The sequence below is a fragment of the Gavia stellata genome, chromosome 2 (genome assembly GCF_030936135.1).
Source record: "Gavia stellata isolate bGavSte3 chromosome 2, bGavSte3.hap2, whole genome shotgun sequence".
In the NCBI taxonomy this organism is placed as follows: Eukaryota; Metazoa; Chordata; class Aves; order Gaviiformes; family Gaviidae; genus Gavia; species Gavia stellata.
Genome location: NC_082595.1, coordinates 21955126 through 21970266, shown reverse-complemented (window position 1 = coordinate 21970266; position 15141 = coordinate 21955126). Strand labels below are relative to the sequence as shown.

Below are 15141 nucleotides of genomic sequence, written 5' to 3'. Positions count from 1 at the left end.
ACAGCTATTAAAAATGTTTACTCAAAGACTGTGTGACTTGTTCATAAAACTGTATGTCAAAACCAGGTCACACTGATGAAAATCTGACACATCTTATTCATTTTCAAAGAAAGCAGGGAAGTTATAGAGAGAACTCTTGTAATACTTGGGATCATGTTTTGGTTTGCTGCGCACTTGTAATCTTGAAGTTTGAAATTCTTACCACACAGAGCTCCAGCGCGGCCTTCCAGCGTTACTTGCCAGGTAAAAGAATCTCCTCTCGCTTTTTCTGCTTCCAACTCCTTCAGAGAACGTGGAAACACATTTCGCCATAGCAGCAACATCTTAGGCAGATGATACCGAACAACAGAAGGACCTATGCAAAAAAATAAAATGACAGCATAATAAAAACTTGTATTTAACCACGTGTGAAAAATCTGCCTTGAAGGCTTTTGCTCTTTAAGTTATTTTTCTCTTATTTCACTTCTCTTCCTTTTCTCCCTACTTGAACAACAAAAAACAAAGGAAATTTTTTCTTATTTCTAGGTTGAAAGTGTGGCAAATAAATAGTATAGGTAAGTCTGTTGATACCAGTACTAAAAATAGGAAATAGGCAATTCTATACGTTGTCATGTAATATGTAACCACTGCCAACTGTCTTTTTACTATCTTTTTATTCCAACTTCTGATTTTTTTTATTACTATTTTGAAGGCAAGCTCTTTAGCCTATCCTAACTTGCTCACACAGTGAGTAGAAAAATAACTCACAATTACTGATTCTGTAACTAGTTTAATAGTCAAGTTTAAAGAAAACTTCTGAAAAAGCTCCAGAAGATCCAGTGCAAGTGCATTAAAAATATATTGGAGAAGGACAACCAAAATAGGGCTACACTGTTAGCAAAACATGACAATAAGCTGGCAAAAAAGAGACAATTTAGAGAAGCAAGATCAAACACAAAATGGTATTTGCTGGGAGATCAAAATCATAGAACCACAGAATCATTTAGGTTGGAAAAGACCTTTGAGGTCAAGTCCAACCATTAACCTAACGCTGCTAAGTCCACCACTAAACCATGTCCCTAAGCACCTCATCCACACATCTTTGAAATACCTCCAGGGACGGTGACTCAACCACCTCCCTGGGCAGCCTCTTCCAGTGTCTCACCACTCTCTCAGTAAAGAAATTTCTCCTAATATCCAGCCTGAACCTCCCCTGGTGCAACTTGAGGCCATTTCCTCTTGTCCTGTCACTCGTCACTTGGGAGAAGAGACCAACACACACCTCTCTGCAACCCCCTTTCAGGTAACTGTAGAGAGCAACAAGGTCTCCCCTCAGCCTCCTCTTCTCCAGGCTGAACAACCCCAGTTCCCTCAGCCGCTCCTCATAAGACTTGTGCTCCAGACCCCTCACCAGCTTCATCACCCTTCTCTGGACGCACTCCAGCACCTCAATGTCCTTCTTGTAGTGAGGGGCCCAAAACTGAACACAGTATTCGAGGTGCGGCCTCACCAGAGCCGAGTACAGGGGCACGATCACCTCCCTACTCCTGCTGGCCACACTCTTTCTGATACAGGCCAGGATGCCATTGGCCTTCTTGGCCACCTGGGCACACTGCCGGCTCATATTCAGCCGGCTGTCAATCAACACCCCCAGGTCCTTTTCTGCAGGGCAGCTTTCCAGCCACTCGTCCCCAAGCCTGTAGCATTGCATGGGGTTGTTGTGACCCAAGTGCAGGACCCGGCACTTGGCCTTGTTGAACCTCATACAAGTGGCCTCGGCCCATCGATCCAGCCTGTCCAGATCCCTCTGCAGAGCCTTCCTACCCTCAAGCAGATCAACACTCCCACCCAACTTGGTGTCATCTGCAAACTTACTGCGGGTGCACTGGATCCCGTCATCCAGATCATTAGATATTAAACAAAAGATATTAAACAAAACTGGCCCCAATACTGAGCTCTGGGGAACACACTTGTGACCGGCCACCAACTGGATTTAACTCCATTCACCACAGCCCTTTGGGCCTGGCCATCCAGCCAGTTTTTTACCCAGTGAAGAATGCATGTAATACTGCAGAATGCATCAGAACTTTATCATATTTTCCAGTACAAAAAGTTCCCAAATAAAAAACCAACACTATCACTGGCAATTTCAAGAGTATACTTACACCCTCTCAAAATACAGCTTCAGATATTTCTGTGATGGCACATATGAACACGAGGCTGCCTTTTTCAATAGACAACTGAATGGCTTTTAAACTGATAACACTTCTAATCAGTACCGTTGCCTATCTATAGGCACACATGCAACTTGTTGGAATGCTCATTACGTTTTATTTACAGTCCATTTCTTCTGCACCACAGTATTAAGGACTGAAGACTATGTGCAATTTTGGCCTTTTCATAGAATGACTAAAAGTTGTGTTTCTAAAAACAGAGCAAAATATTTTTTTAAGGTATGACACCTTCTACTATCCTTCAGCTTACATAAACACTAATATTTCACTTCTCCCCAGCATAAATAAATAACACTGCTGAAATAAATGCACTAACACTCTGCTTCCCTTGGTATAAATACTCTTGTGCTAGATACTGGACTGATTATATGTAGAGACCATTTGCCACAGTGGATAATCAGAAATGTTGGACAAAAAGCAACCATTTTTACAAACCTAAAGTCATAAGTGCTCCAAGTAAAAGCCATCCAGCTTGAGTCCGCTGCAAGGAGAGTCTGCTATTTTGTGCAGCAGTTCGTAACAGATCCTCAGCAATACTGACCACCATCTGCACCAATGACAAAAACCAACAGATTTTAAAAACATAAATTAAGCCACTGCAAGCTACTGCTACACATTCACTCTCACAGACTATATATAAAGATGCTCTCAAATCATTTAAATTGACCTTCCATAAAGAATGGAGATTACATTTCAGGCAGATTATTAGTGTTTTGTGTATGACAATACAGACAGTAATATTCTTTTCAGCAATCATTCATTAATATACCAAACGAACCCAAATTTGAAAGAGAGAGGGGAAAAAAGCTGGTAAACACTGCAACTGAAATACTATAAACACATGCTCTGGCCATTGCTGTCTTGCTAGGCACAAGTTCAATTTCAATAACGCTTTAACTCGTTACCATGTCACACATTTTGCAAAGCTGTTACTTCTAGATAAAAAAGGTATCTTTTAGTACACTCACAGATGAAACACTCATTATCTCACCTTTCCTTTGGCATGAGGAATACCTAAGGGACACTGATGCACACCACCTAACAAAGCAGCCATTGCAAAACTGTATCCACTAACAGCTTCAGGTGAGGTCTTCAGATTGTTGAGTCTTTCTGCACATCTATCTAAAAATGGAGTCAACTGAAAAGGCAATGCCACAGCTACACACCGCAAGCACCATGCAGCAGCAAGTCGAGCTGCCATGCTCGGATGAAGAAGAACTGAAGTTACTGTCTCCAACAGACCTACAGAAAAGAGAGTTTACAGTCTTAAAATTATAATGTGCTTTTTAATATACGTAGACAAGTAAACTGAATCAATACCAGAAGGGCAACGTGCAAGTTAAAGTCAGAATTAAAGTACTTGAATTTTATGACTTTGCCTTTTTCTTTACGGAAAGACAGAAGTGTTATTAGCATTATGCTGCTCCACATCAGGTTTTACCAGCAAAGCTGGAGCTGCCAGAGCCATAGCACTGACTTCTGCTACTTGAACAACTGAAAAGAGGCAGTAATGCTATATAAAGGAACAGGCACTGGGTGAGATGATTCCTACAGTCTGCCCATCTTTTACACAGATTGCCAATAACAGAGCAACAGTAAGGCTGATCTTCGGTTTTCCTTCACATTGTAGACAAGCACATGTTATAGATGTCACTGACCGCTGTACTCTGCTTTTGACACAGTGATGTCTCCCCTGCACCAAGTTACCATCCTTCTACACTTTCCAAACCTCCATGCCTAGCTAATCCCGCTTTCTAACTGTGAGCTTTTCAGTCCAATCTGTCTCCACACCAAGACCTTCCTTAGTCCAGATCTCTTAACTTTGCAAACTCCTACTTCAAAGCCCCCACTGCTGCCTCATCTCTTGCCTTCTCTGTAGCTAGTGAACAACTTCTACCTGCTTACTGATAGGAGCTAGCAGAAGTAACACTGAGATACAGTCTCCTCTGTTCTTATGGGGCACAGCAGCCAGAAGGAATAATTATAAGCACAATCTTCCTCACTCCATAGTTGGAGCAAAATCAGTATGAGAAGAACATTATATGCATTAATACAACGATCCGTGTAATGAAATGTCTAAAGGAGCTTGCACTTCCATTGGAAAAAACATAGGCATCCACAAACTGAAAAAACTTAAAACTGCAACACCGCAGTATAAACATGGATTCTGATGTTAAAAGAAACAATAAGAAAATCCCACACAAACCCTAGTCAACCTAAGCCAAATCCCTAGCTTTTTAAAATGGGACTATCCACAGCTTCATCTCGACAAAATACTCTTAACCTCTCCACAGAAATTTGATATCTGAAGGCAATACAGCTTTTCAGGAGCAAACATTCCAGACCTTATATAGAAAAACAATGTATTTCCTATAAAACCATTACTGGAAAAAAAACAATGCTAAAAATCACAACTTAACAAAGTTACTTACCCTAAAAAAGAGCTTCAGGCAGACTTTGATCAAAATAGTTGCTTAATACTGTGTCAAACTTGAACTACAGTTAGCGTACTAAACACAGTAAGCTGGACAAAGATAGCTACCTGGAGTACTACAGGGAGTGCCAGTTTCATCAATTTATTTCTTACATATCAATTTCTTATTTAACTAGATTTAATGATATTTCATATTCATTGCTCAAATGTCTCATTTAATCTATTTAAATTTATTTGCATACCAATAGAGGGTTCTTGAATAAGAGGAGAGGCAGTGGCATTCAGACTCTGAACCAGACTACCCAGTTCCTGGAGGGCACACACCATTACATGCTGGCTTGCAGCTACATCAGCAGCTCCTGATTTATTTTCACTGTTAGCATCATTCACTACTGCTTCTGTAGAAAAGAAAACAAAAATATCTTGCTTAACTACCATTTGAATCACACCTGAACATATACAGGATAGAAAGGGACAGTTTAGTTTTGACATCAACCCCATACTAAAACAAAACCACAAGTTTGGTCATAGTGTGAACTCGCAAAGCAAACACATTCTGAAAAGAAATAGTTTTACAGCTATCAGCCAAACACAATCATCCAAAAGACCATGAAAAACAGATGCCAAACAGTTACTACGGATGGCAGTGCACTAAGAGGTAGGATTAATAGTATAAAACAGCAAAAGCAAGTATACACATAATCCAGCATGTGTGCATTGTATCTATACACAGTAACTAAAAATATAGTCTTGACCTATCTAGGTTCTGCATACAAATTTGCATGCATATATATGGAATAAAACTAAATGAAACAAAGAAAAAAACCCAGACCTTTAGTAAATAATTAATCACAACCTCTAATCATCTTAAAGTTATCCAGTTAAGTTCCTAGATCCCACTGTAGGTTCTTTCTCCTACACAATATCCCAGAAGCAGCAACTGCCACTTCAAAAGAAAAGGAACTTTAGTATCAGCTTAATATTTATATGTCTACTACAGTACAAATTTGGAAAATCATCCCCCGTACATGAAGGGAAGCAATCATTACCAATTAAAAATCCTTCCAATTTATCATCAAATACATCAGAAATGCTCAAAAAATGAAACAGTTCTTCCAATCATCCAAATACATAATGGAATTTCCTGCAATTTTGACAAGGTAGCAGGAGAAGTTTCTGCAACCGTTTCATCTCAGAAGTAGAATTTCCAATAGACTTATTGTAATCAGAACCCTTTTAAGGTTCCATACCTACCCCATCAAAACACACCTACCCTATCAAAAAATAGTTATAAGAAGAACCTGTAGAAGTTTCAAAACCAGTTCCATTTCCATATGTTAAACATTAAACTCAAATTAGATGGCAGCAGAAAAGAAGAAGCAGATGTTTGGTAAATGCACTGTTGTGCAATTCCAGTTTACTTTCTCAATCTCCAGCTCAAATCAACTCATTTCATAAGAAACAAAGGCCAAGAGAGTTTTGTCAGTCCTCTTAGTGATTACATATTCTGCACAGTTCTGCAAAAGGGCCACATTTATCTTCTCTAATTCCAGTCTTCAGATTACATCTTTACTTGTCACCTGTAAAATCCAGTTGGGTATCAGCATGGATATTAGTGGGGGATACACAACGACCTACAAGATCCTGACCTACAGGATCTTCAACGTGGGTGGTAAAGAACTCTGCATGACTTTCAATACAACCTATCCCAAGACAGATTGCAAATGCACGCTTTTTTCCCCCACTTCCATTCTAAGAAAATGCAATGTCAAAAGCCATCACAGGATAACAAGCCAGTTTTACGCAATCATTTTTCAAGCAGAACTTATATTTTGGAAATCATGTTTCAAACAGAAAGGAACTGAATTATCTTTTACCATAACAACAAAATTACTCCTCACAGTAGAAGAAAGCTGAAAAATGGCTGTCCCAGTATAATGACAGTAACTTTCAACTGGTCTCAAACAAAGAAAAATGGTTCTTACCCACTGCCTTCATTTGTTTACCAATGGCTTGACATATATCTTTGGCAGCTGCAATCTGTGCTTTCTCTCCGAGTAAGCTGCCCACAGTTGCTCTCAGAATAAAGGACACACATCTTCGAGAGTAAACTGCCTCCACGTGGGTCTGAGTCGCACGAGGATGGGAAACCAGATCAAGTACATGCGACAAAAATGTAGCGAAGTTGCGCTCCAACCACTGACCTCCTAATGTTGTAACAAAGACGACGTAGGCCTGCAAATTCAGAAGTTACATACAGATCCAATTAAAACAGAAACAAAAGACTATATTCAGTCACTGAAGACTGAAGACTACAGTTATACTCATGCATAATGCAGTACAGTAGCAATACCAGTTAGTAATAAGCAACCCTAATGAGGCTAAGCAGGACGAATCAATCCATTAGGCAGGTCTTTGTCATTGAAGCTAAGCTGTTTCCAGTGCCTAGAGTAGCTCCTATACTGCGAAGCACAAAATACTCTTTGGATGACAGCAAGAAAACCCAGTCCACTGCTCTAAATGCGTCTTTTAAAAATTTTAAGAACATAATGTCAATAACGGCAACAACATGAACTTGTTCTAATTCACAATAAAGACAGGGCATTTTCACCAAGTTCACCTGAAAAAGGCTGAGAAAAATAAAAGGGCTTCACAAAATACCCTACAATCAAAAAATCTGGATTCTGGCAAGTTACTGCAGCATATTGAAATATATGTCAGAGTGAGAATGCCTGAACTTGAAGACATGCTGCTGCCACCTTTCTCTATCAGACAAGTGGAGCTTCTACATTCAGCACATTTCACCTACTCCAGACAGACACATGGAGAAAAGAAATGCAGTTTAACAAATCAGGGCTGCAAACTTTACCCAGCAGCTGAAAAGAGAGCCACCACACACAAAAGGACAACAGTGTGTCCTCTCTAAGAAGAAATAAAATTCAAATACGAGCTAAAGTCTTTAACATACTAAATTTTCAAATATTTTTGCAAGTTAATCCCACCTACTGTATACTGATCAAATAAGTTTTCCTCAGCACATATTTTAATCTATTGTTACTGCACATCAATAATAAAAGAAAGTAGCTTAGGTGAATGACACCGCATGTACATCTCACAAAACAGGCGAGTCAAAGTAGACTTGCAGGTTAACTTATAAACCAATAAAGAACAGAAGTGTGTATTTTTTCTACTAAAAGGGTTACAGAGATGTATAAATGTTACTTTATTAAAAAAAAATTAAAAATATTACAGCTTATGACAAACCTGGGTTACACCAACTCGCACTTCCCTATTGACAGATCCTCCTACTTTTAACATCTCTCCACCACTCTTTAGGAAACCAGATCCTCCGCGCAGAAATCCTGTGGCCATGAGCTCCAAGACCTCCTCAAGCGTGGCTCTCTTCACATTCTGTCGCATCACTTTTGCAAAAAGAAAAGTAATAATTTAAGCCCAAAGTTCCAACCAATACAAGCGATGATCTTGAAACCAGACTTATCAATTCAAAACTGTCTTGCAAACATAAATCTAGCCAACATTTCAGATAACAGCTTGTCTTCATGCTTAAAAAATAAGCTATGTTTCTCAGGTGATTTTTGATAGTTTGCTGTCTCTTTCTTTGTACAACTACAACAGAGATTCTGCACTCTTTACTCTTTTTAGCTTAGAGTTTATAAAATCAAAACAATCCATCTACAAGCTTCCATCTACCAGAACAATGTATCATGCAACAGTCATGTAACATGGTACTGAAGGTGCAGTCTGTCCACTTGCAAATGGAATCCAAAAGGACTTGTACCTGTTGCTTGTTTGGGTATCAGTGCTGTAGCCATGACTGTCCCCAAAAGCTTTGACACTGCAACTCGCACACCATAGTTTGAGTTTTCCAGAGCTTTAAAGCACAGTGTTGCAACATTCTCTAGCTCAGCTGTCCACATAAACACCGCTTCATTCTGTAATTCCAGCAGACACTGTAGGAAAAAAAGACTGGCTGAGCACCAACGGAGACCATTCTTACCTTTTATCTAAGTATTAGTGTAATTGTCAGGTTTATTGAGCAAATATTTTAAAATTAATATTTTTAGAGTTAATTTCCCCCCACATGCACTCTCCCATTTACCCCATAACTTAGCTGAGCAAACAATCAGAAGACTCAGATCTAACTAATAGGTTAATACATAAATAAAAATTAAAAGAGGAAAGCACAACAAAAGAACTGTGTTACCAAAAGCCTCTCCCACTGAAGCTCAAAGCTAATACATGTCTCTCTCATATTTGTTTACGAAGTGGGGAAGACAGTATTACAGTGTTTACATTAAATAAGTCAAATGTCTGAGCCTTCAGTGTAAACTAGTAAGGACTTACTTTACCCAAGTAATTATCAAATTTCCTATCATAAACAAACAGGTCACAGTTCAACTGCAGGTACTTCATAGTCACAGAATAAAAATTTCTAGGACTGGTGAGAAACACACCCACCTTAGCCACTGCACATCGTACAGCCATAGATCTGTCCGTCAACAGAGATCGGGCATTCTTATAAATATCACGGTGACAAGAAGCTGCTGCTCCTCCAAGTCCATTTAGGACTTTCTGTAAACTCATCAGAATTTCACTGCGGCCCTGAGACTGCACACACACAAAAAAAAACATTTATGCAAAAGCATGGGCACAGCACTTATATCAAGAACCAGGTGCATAATTCTGCATTTTCCTGCTTCTGTGCAGGAGTATTTCTTGAAACATTGATAATACAGTTCACTGAAGTCATATACAACCGAAACCTAGCTGGTTTTAGATAGCAGTAAGGACTATACACAGCTTTACTAAACTGCCTCAGTTGTCACATAAATTAAGATGAGCCCGGGCAATCCAACAAATTGGCCCTAGACAAGATGCTTCTGTCCTGCCCCACCATTTATCTACTACAGCCTTGGAAAAAAGAAGAAACAGTTGATATGAGAGAACAGGAAGCCCAAGTAGTCAACAGCTTCCTACGATACCTGTACACAGGCAAGTACTTATAGTAGTAGGAGGGCACATTAAAAAAAACAAACAAAAAAGTATCACACAGGTATGACAACACAGCTGAAGAAAACAGCTGCCAGGACAAGACCCACACAATCAGTACTCCTTCCAACCTCTCAGATTTAACAAACAAACAAAAAACCAACAAACAAACAAAACAAAAAACCCCACAAAACCCCCACAGAGCTACTTGCATCAAATCAGATCCACTGGTAGCCCAGGACACATTCTCTCAGTCTTATGACACACACTCTCTTTCCAGGGCACAATGTAGAGTACTATCTTTGTTACAGAACTCAAGTATTTATTATTCATTTTTTAACATCTGAATGTTTATTCAGGGTACATGAGCAGAAATCCTAAAGCAGTAGTTAGAAATGGTACATACAACCATTTTGCAATTTTAATTACTGATGCCACTATGAAGCAACTACTATAATATTCATATGACAAAACTCTAAACTCTGCAGTAAAAATACATGCATATGTTTAACTTGATACTAACTATGTAAGTGATTTTCATTTTTCTAGGTAGAAGGCAAAAAATCCAGGCATTCTAGCAAACACCTTTGGAAGAAACAGGTTTCAGTTTAAATGGAATCCAGACCACATAGATAAAATAATCTGAAACTTACCTCTGCACTTTTCAGAGACTTTAAAAGATTATTCACTGTTTCCGGAAAAGAACTACCCAGCATTCTGCCCATTTTTTCATAAAATGCTCCAACACATGCCACAGCGGCCCTATGAAAAAAGACATTAATCAGTGTACTCTTTTCCTGCATCTTCTAAATGAAGACAAATACTTAAATAGAAATTTATGTTTTAGTCATCACTGATGAATAAAAATCTATTCATTATCCACCAGTTATACTGGCTGTTTAACACTGTGCATTTAAATCAATTTTTTGTTTTCAAAAAAAGTAACAGAAAAGTTATTAACTTCTAAGAACACAAATGTATTTGAACGGGTTTTATTATTATAGGATCTACACGTAGAGTGAAAAATTCTGGAGAAGACAAGTATGTGCTGAAATATCAGCAAGATTAGGGTTTTGTGTTTCAATAAACTCTTTTCCAAACACCTGCAAGATAACCCCTACCCTTTCATATATTCTGACATATTTTTGTAGATACTGAATGATGGGGTTTTTTTCAAACCTAAGAATTCAAAATGCAGAAATTACTGCATAACACAAGAAAATTTATAGGCACTGTAAAAATTACTGGATCCATGAACAGTTATATACATGTTTTCCTTGCCATGCCATTTAAGATTAGGAATATTTTAAGTAACACTGTACTGCAGTTACAGACACAAATTGCTCCAGGACAGTCACAGAAGCAGCTCCTGAAAACATGCTTTTTTTCATCACAAAGGAACAAGGCTTTTTTTTAAACCTGAAATTCTTGGGTAAATTACTTTTTAGCCAAGCTATTTGTTACAAACTCATTACAGCCTACCCCTTAACAGGCATGTCTCCTACACAATTCTTCTACACAAACATCAAAAACTGAAGTTCGAAATCGTATAGTAAAAAACCTTCTGGACTACCACTTCAGTGGGTAGCATAAGTTTCAAAGCATGTTAATAGTACAAAACCCTTCCCACATACAGGAGTTCCTCACAGAGTTGCAACAGCTTTAAATAAAAGGAGTACAGTATCTGCCCAAACAATGACTATTTCACATTTTATTGTTAAATCCTATCATTATGATAATGTCTGAAGGCAAGCCCAAACTGGGGTTCACTAGACACTGTGAACATATGAAGCAGTACGTGTGGGAATGTACTAAAAACAGCTTCAGTGGAAGCTGTTTGTGGCATTAACCAAATTCCTACCAGTAAGACCTCTCCTATAAGTAAAGACAAACTGGATCACACGTACATGCAGGTATAAAGACTCTGTTTGAGAGACTTGTGTGGTATGTCACAGTAGGGGAATATAAATAGACAATGTTTGATGGGGTGGAAAAAAAATAATCCCACTGGTGGAATTTCTTCATTGCATTACTTCACCAACTGTTATCCTCTCCATGACATAATCATGTGAAGAAACATAAGATAGTCCCTTGCCTTGAGGAAAGCATCTCACTTTCAGATAGCCATGTATGTGTCACCTTTGAGTCCTGCCCTCCACAATCTCAATCCTGCTCTTTTCTCTGCTATATCAAGCATACATGAACTCCAAATAAGCATGCAAAATATAAGTAAACAAACGTGCACATATACAGGCAGATTTTTCTGTAATATCCAGGACCACATTGCTTAAAAATCATTCCTCTTTCCCTAATATTAAACATACAGTTTTGTGGGCAGGTAGGCTGCAGTATCATCTTTGCTCTTGATGATGTCATTACACTTGTCAAGCGTCTGAAAAACAGTAAACGTGTCTCCAATGCTGTAGAGAGCAGCAAGATTTTTTGCTAGTAGTTTTCGCGTAGGTGGCCCAGGGGAACTGCTGATGAGTCCTGTTAGCTGTTCTACAAGTTTCTTCTGTTTTTCCTTGACATCTGTCTGTAATTGGACCAAAAGTAAATAAAATAAGAAAAGTAATTTAATCCTGTGTCTTCTCCTCCAACACCCAGAAAAACCTACAAGAGTTCAAAGTAAATCTTATACCACTTCCACTTGTATGTAATTCAACAAATTGCTTGTCTCACAGAGATTTGAGATACATTCAGTAACAGCAGAGACAGATGCTAGATGCTCAGAATTAGCTGTTACCCTATTTAACTTTTACTTTTGTAAAATACTTACTAAAAATACAGTAATACCTGCCTAGAGCATCTTTTAATCCTCTTTACCGTCAAGAATCCCTACTCTGGGAGGGAAGGTCTTGCATTCCAAATACTTACGACAATGAAGAACTCAAACCAAGCTATGTGTTATATAACAGAGTCATGCTGACTGCCTACAATTAAACACTTAAAAGCTACAAAATAATATAGAAGCTCTTCAGGCTGAATCTGAAATCATACAGTTATTACCTGGCCATTACCTGTCAACTTTCTCTAGCATTAATTTATTACAAATGTTTTAGAAGAAGTGGGGAAAAAAACCATTAATTTACCTTGTTAGCAGCTACCAGCACTTTATCCAAAAATCTTAACCACTCAAAGATAAAGACTGGTCTCTTTGCTTCTGTGATTTGAGCTAATGCTTCCTCGTTCAGTAACAAACTATGAGCCAGCTCCATAGCTGGTTAAATTCCAAAATTCCGGTTTTGTTGTAAATTTGTGTAACAACTCTAAAATAAAAATGTAAATATTAGTATAAAGTATAGTACAACAGTACAAAGCTTTGAAAATCAAATGAAAATATGAAGATGAAATCTATAGATTACAGTATCATGGTTCCAGCCTGCTTAGACTTCTCTTAGCTAAGCAGTCCCAGATAAAAACTACTCACATATTTACAACTGAGTACATCCATTAGTATTTCAGGAAACAGAGTTGTTAATTGTAAAAAGAGCACCTACAGGCAACTTCAGGGTGCTAACTCTTAGCCAAGAAAAATATACTGCAAGTCCTTGTTTAAATAAAAAAAAAAAACCACCCACAAAAGAGGTATCACTGTCTCCTCTTACAAAAAACAGAATAAGGATTGTCCCTAATCAAGACCCTTGACCACACTCCTGAAGCTTGGGCGTGAACCTGGCCAACTCCTCAACAGCTTCAACAGACAAGGTGAGAAGGAGATAAGCCTAACCAAGTAGGAATTTCTACCCACCACAGATTTGAGAGAGGCAGGAACAGTGACAGCATTTGGCACCACTGACCTGGGAGTTCCCAGACCTCGTTGGCCTTGCTTTAAAGGCTGGACAAATAAGCCCTCTGAAACCCAGCAAGCCTTATGTGCGACAGCCTGGAATACAAGCATTAGCCGAACGACTGCAAGTCTCCCCAACAGGCAAAATACTACAGGTCAAACACCGTAGATCCTGCTCAAACAGTGAATGGGCAGTAGCAGAAAAGTACCCTATCAGTGTAAGCACTCTGCAGACAACTTAACCTTAGCAAACCACATTTAAACAAAATGTAGCCGTTTAATGCAGAACAGGTAGAAGAAACAAAAACCTTATCTAAAAATCACAAAATTAAGTCAATTATGTTCAGCAAAAAGAAACCCAAAAAGCAAAAAAACCCAACCCCAAAACCTGAATGCAGTGATGCTGAAACTAGGTTCTTGGGCAAAACAGAAAAAGCAAAGCAACTAAGGAGTATTATGTAAGACATCATCTTTCAACAGCTGCACCCTTCCACTTGCGCTCTCAAGTGCTCACAGCTGCTTCCTCATTCATGGTCAAATGCAACAAATTCTTAAAGTCAAAAGAAGTGATTTAAATTTTTTTTTTTTAAAACAGTCCCCAGATTTGACAGTAGTAAAGGGTGACATATTAATACTACAACTGTATTATGGTTCTAAATTCACCTTAATGATTTGTTGTTGCTGATGAAACTAAAGCATCACAGTGTCTGTAATACTAAGCTTGATCCTTGCTCTTTGGTACTTTGCATAATAATATTTTTCACTGCATACATCTCCAGCAACAGATCAGCAAAGGTGGAAGAGCCACATGTGGAAGCACATACAGCCATCCCCAGGCACCTCCAAAGACATCTTCTGGCTTTTTTTTTTTCCCCAGTTATAAAGAATTGAAGAGGTATTGCCTGTCAATAATGCACAGACACATTGCCTCAAAACACCTTTACATGAGAGCAGAGAGAAACACAATGGATGACGGCACTATGATTCTTTGGACATCATCCCAGAGATCAACACTGCTCATCACACCCACACAGCACAGGAGTACCGTATGACAACACAGCTTGTTACTCCTTTTCCCGCCCAGGTAAGTTTTAATCTTCCCCTGGCCTTTCAGAGCCATGAACCCCTTACACGCCTTCCACATGCTCCCTTACTTCTTCATCTAAATTTGGGAAACACAAGCTGTCAGCTACCAAATCTACACATACATTCAGCTGTGCCGCCGAAGCCCAAGGTATCGGATACCAGAACAATTACATGAATATTCAGCTAACTGAAGACTCGGAGTCTAACATACAGCTATGCTGGTAGGCAATCCAAAGCTCATCTACATCGGCCAAACATTTGCTCCAAAATCCAACAAAAAACGCCTACCAAGTTCTACTGATTCTGGTGAGGGCTGAGTCTTACTGTGCACGTTACAAGTAATAAATACACCGTTATCTCCCACAGGATGCAAATCAAAAGCCTACCAAAGTCAACTAGCATCCAGTAAGTTATGTTGAAGCATTATAGAGATTATAAAATGTTGAGATGTATTAGACTTCCCTTCTATTCTCCAGCTATTCTTCTGTAGCCTAAATCAACTGTTTTGATCTTCATCACACATGCACTTCAGCAGACTAACTGAGAAACCTGAAAAACAGGCAAGTTTAGGAGAAATTACGTCCTCTTGAAGAACGGCATCAGGTGAA

General features: G+C 38.8%; 1 protein-coding gene across 2 annotated transcripts in view; it reads right to left on the bottom strand.

Annotated features, from left to right (window-relative positions):
* The window catches only part of HEATR5B (HEAT repeat containing 5B), a 57626-nt gene extending 44751 nt beyond the window's left edge, over positions 1-12875 (bottom strand). The window contains exons 1-11 of one of the 2 annotated variants that reach the window (XM_059827653.1): positions 12750-12875; positions 11982-12193; positions 10311-10419; positions 9127-9276; positions 8441-8618; positions 7912-8069; positions 6633-6882; positions 4890-5045; positions 3205-3455; positions 2649-2760; positions 203-355 (exon numbers count right to left, since the gene is read on the bottom strand). In XM_059827653.1, coding sequence (XP_059683636.1) covers positions 203-355; positions 2649-2760; positions 3205-3455; positions 4890-5045; positions 6633-6882; positions 7912-8069; positions 8441-8618; positions 9127-9276; positions 10311-10419; positions 11982-12193; positions 12750-12875 — 1855 coding nt within the window. The remainder of the gene's footprint in view (positions 1-202; positions 356-2648; positions 2761-3204; positions 3456-4889; positions 5046-6632; positions 6883-7911; positions 8070-8440; positions 8619-9126; positions 9277-10310; positions 10420-11981; positions 12194-12749) is intronic. The other variant, XM_059827644.1, reaches the window with a different exon arrangement.
* Positions 12876-15141: the final 2266 nt, after the last annotated feature.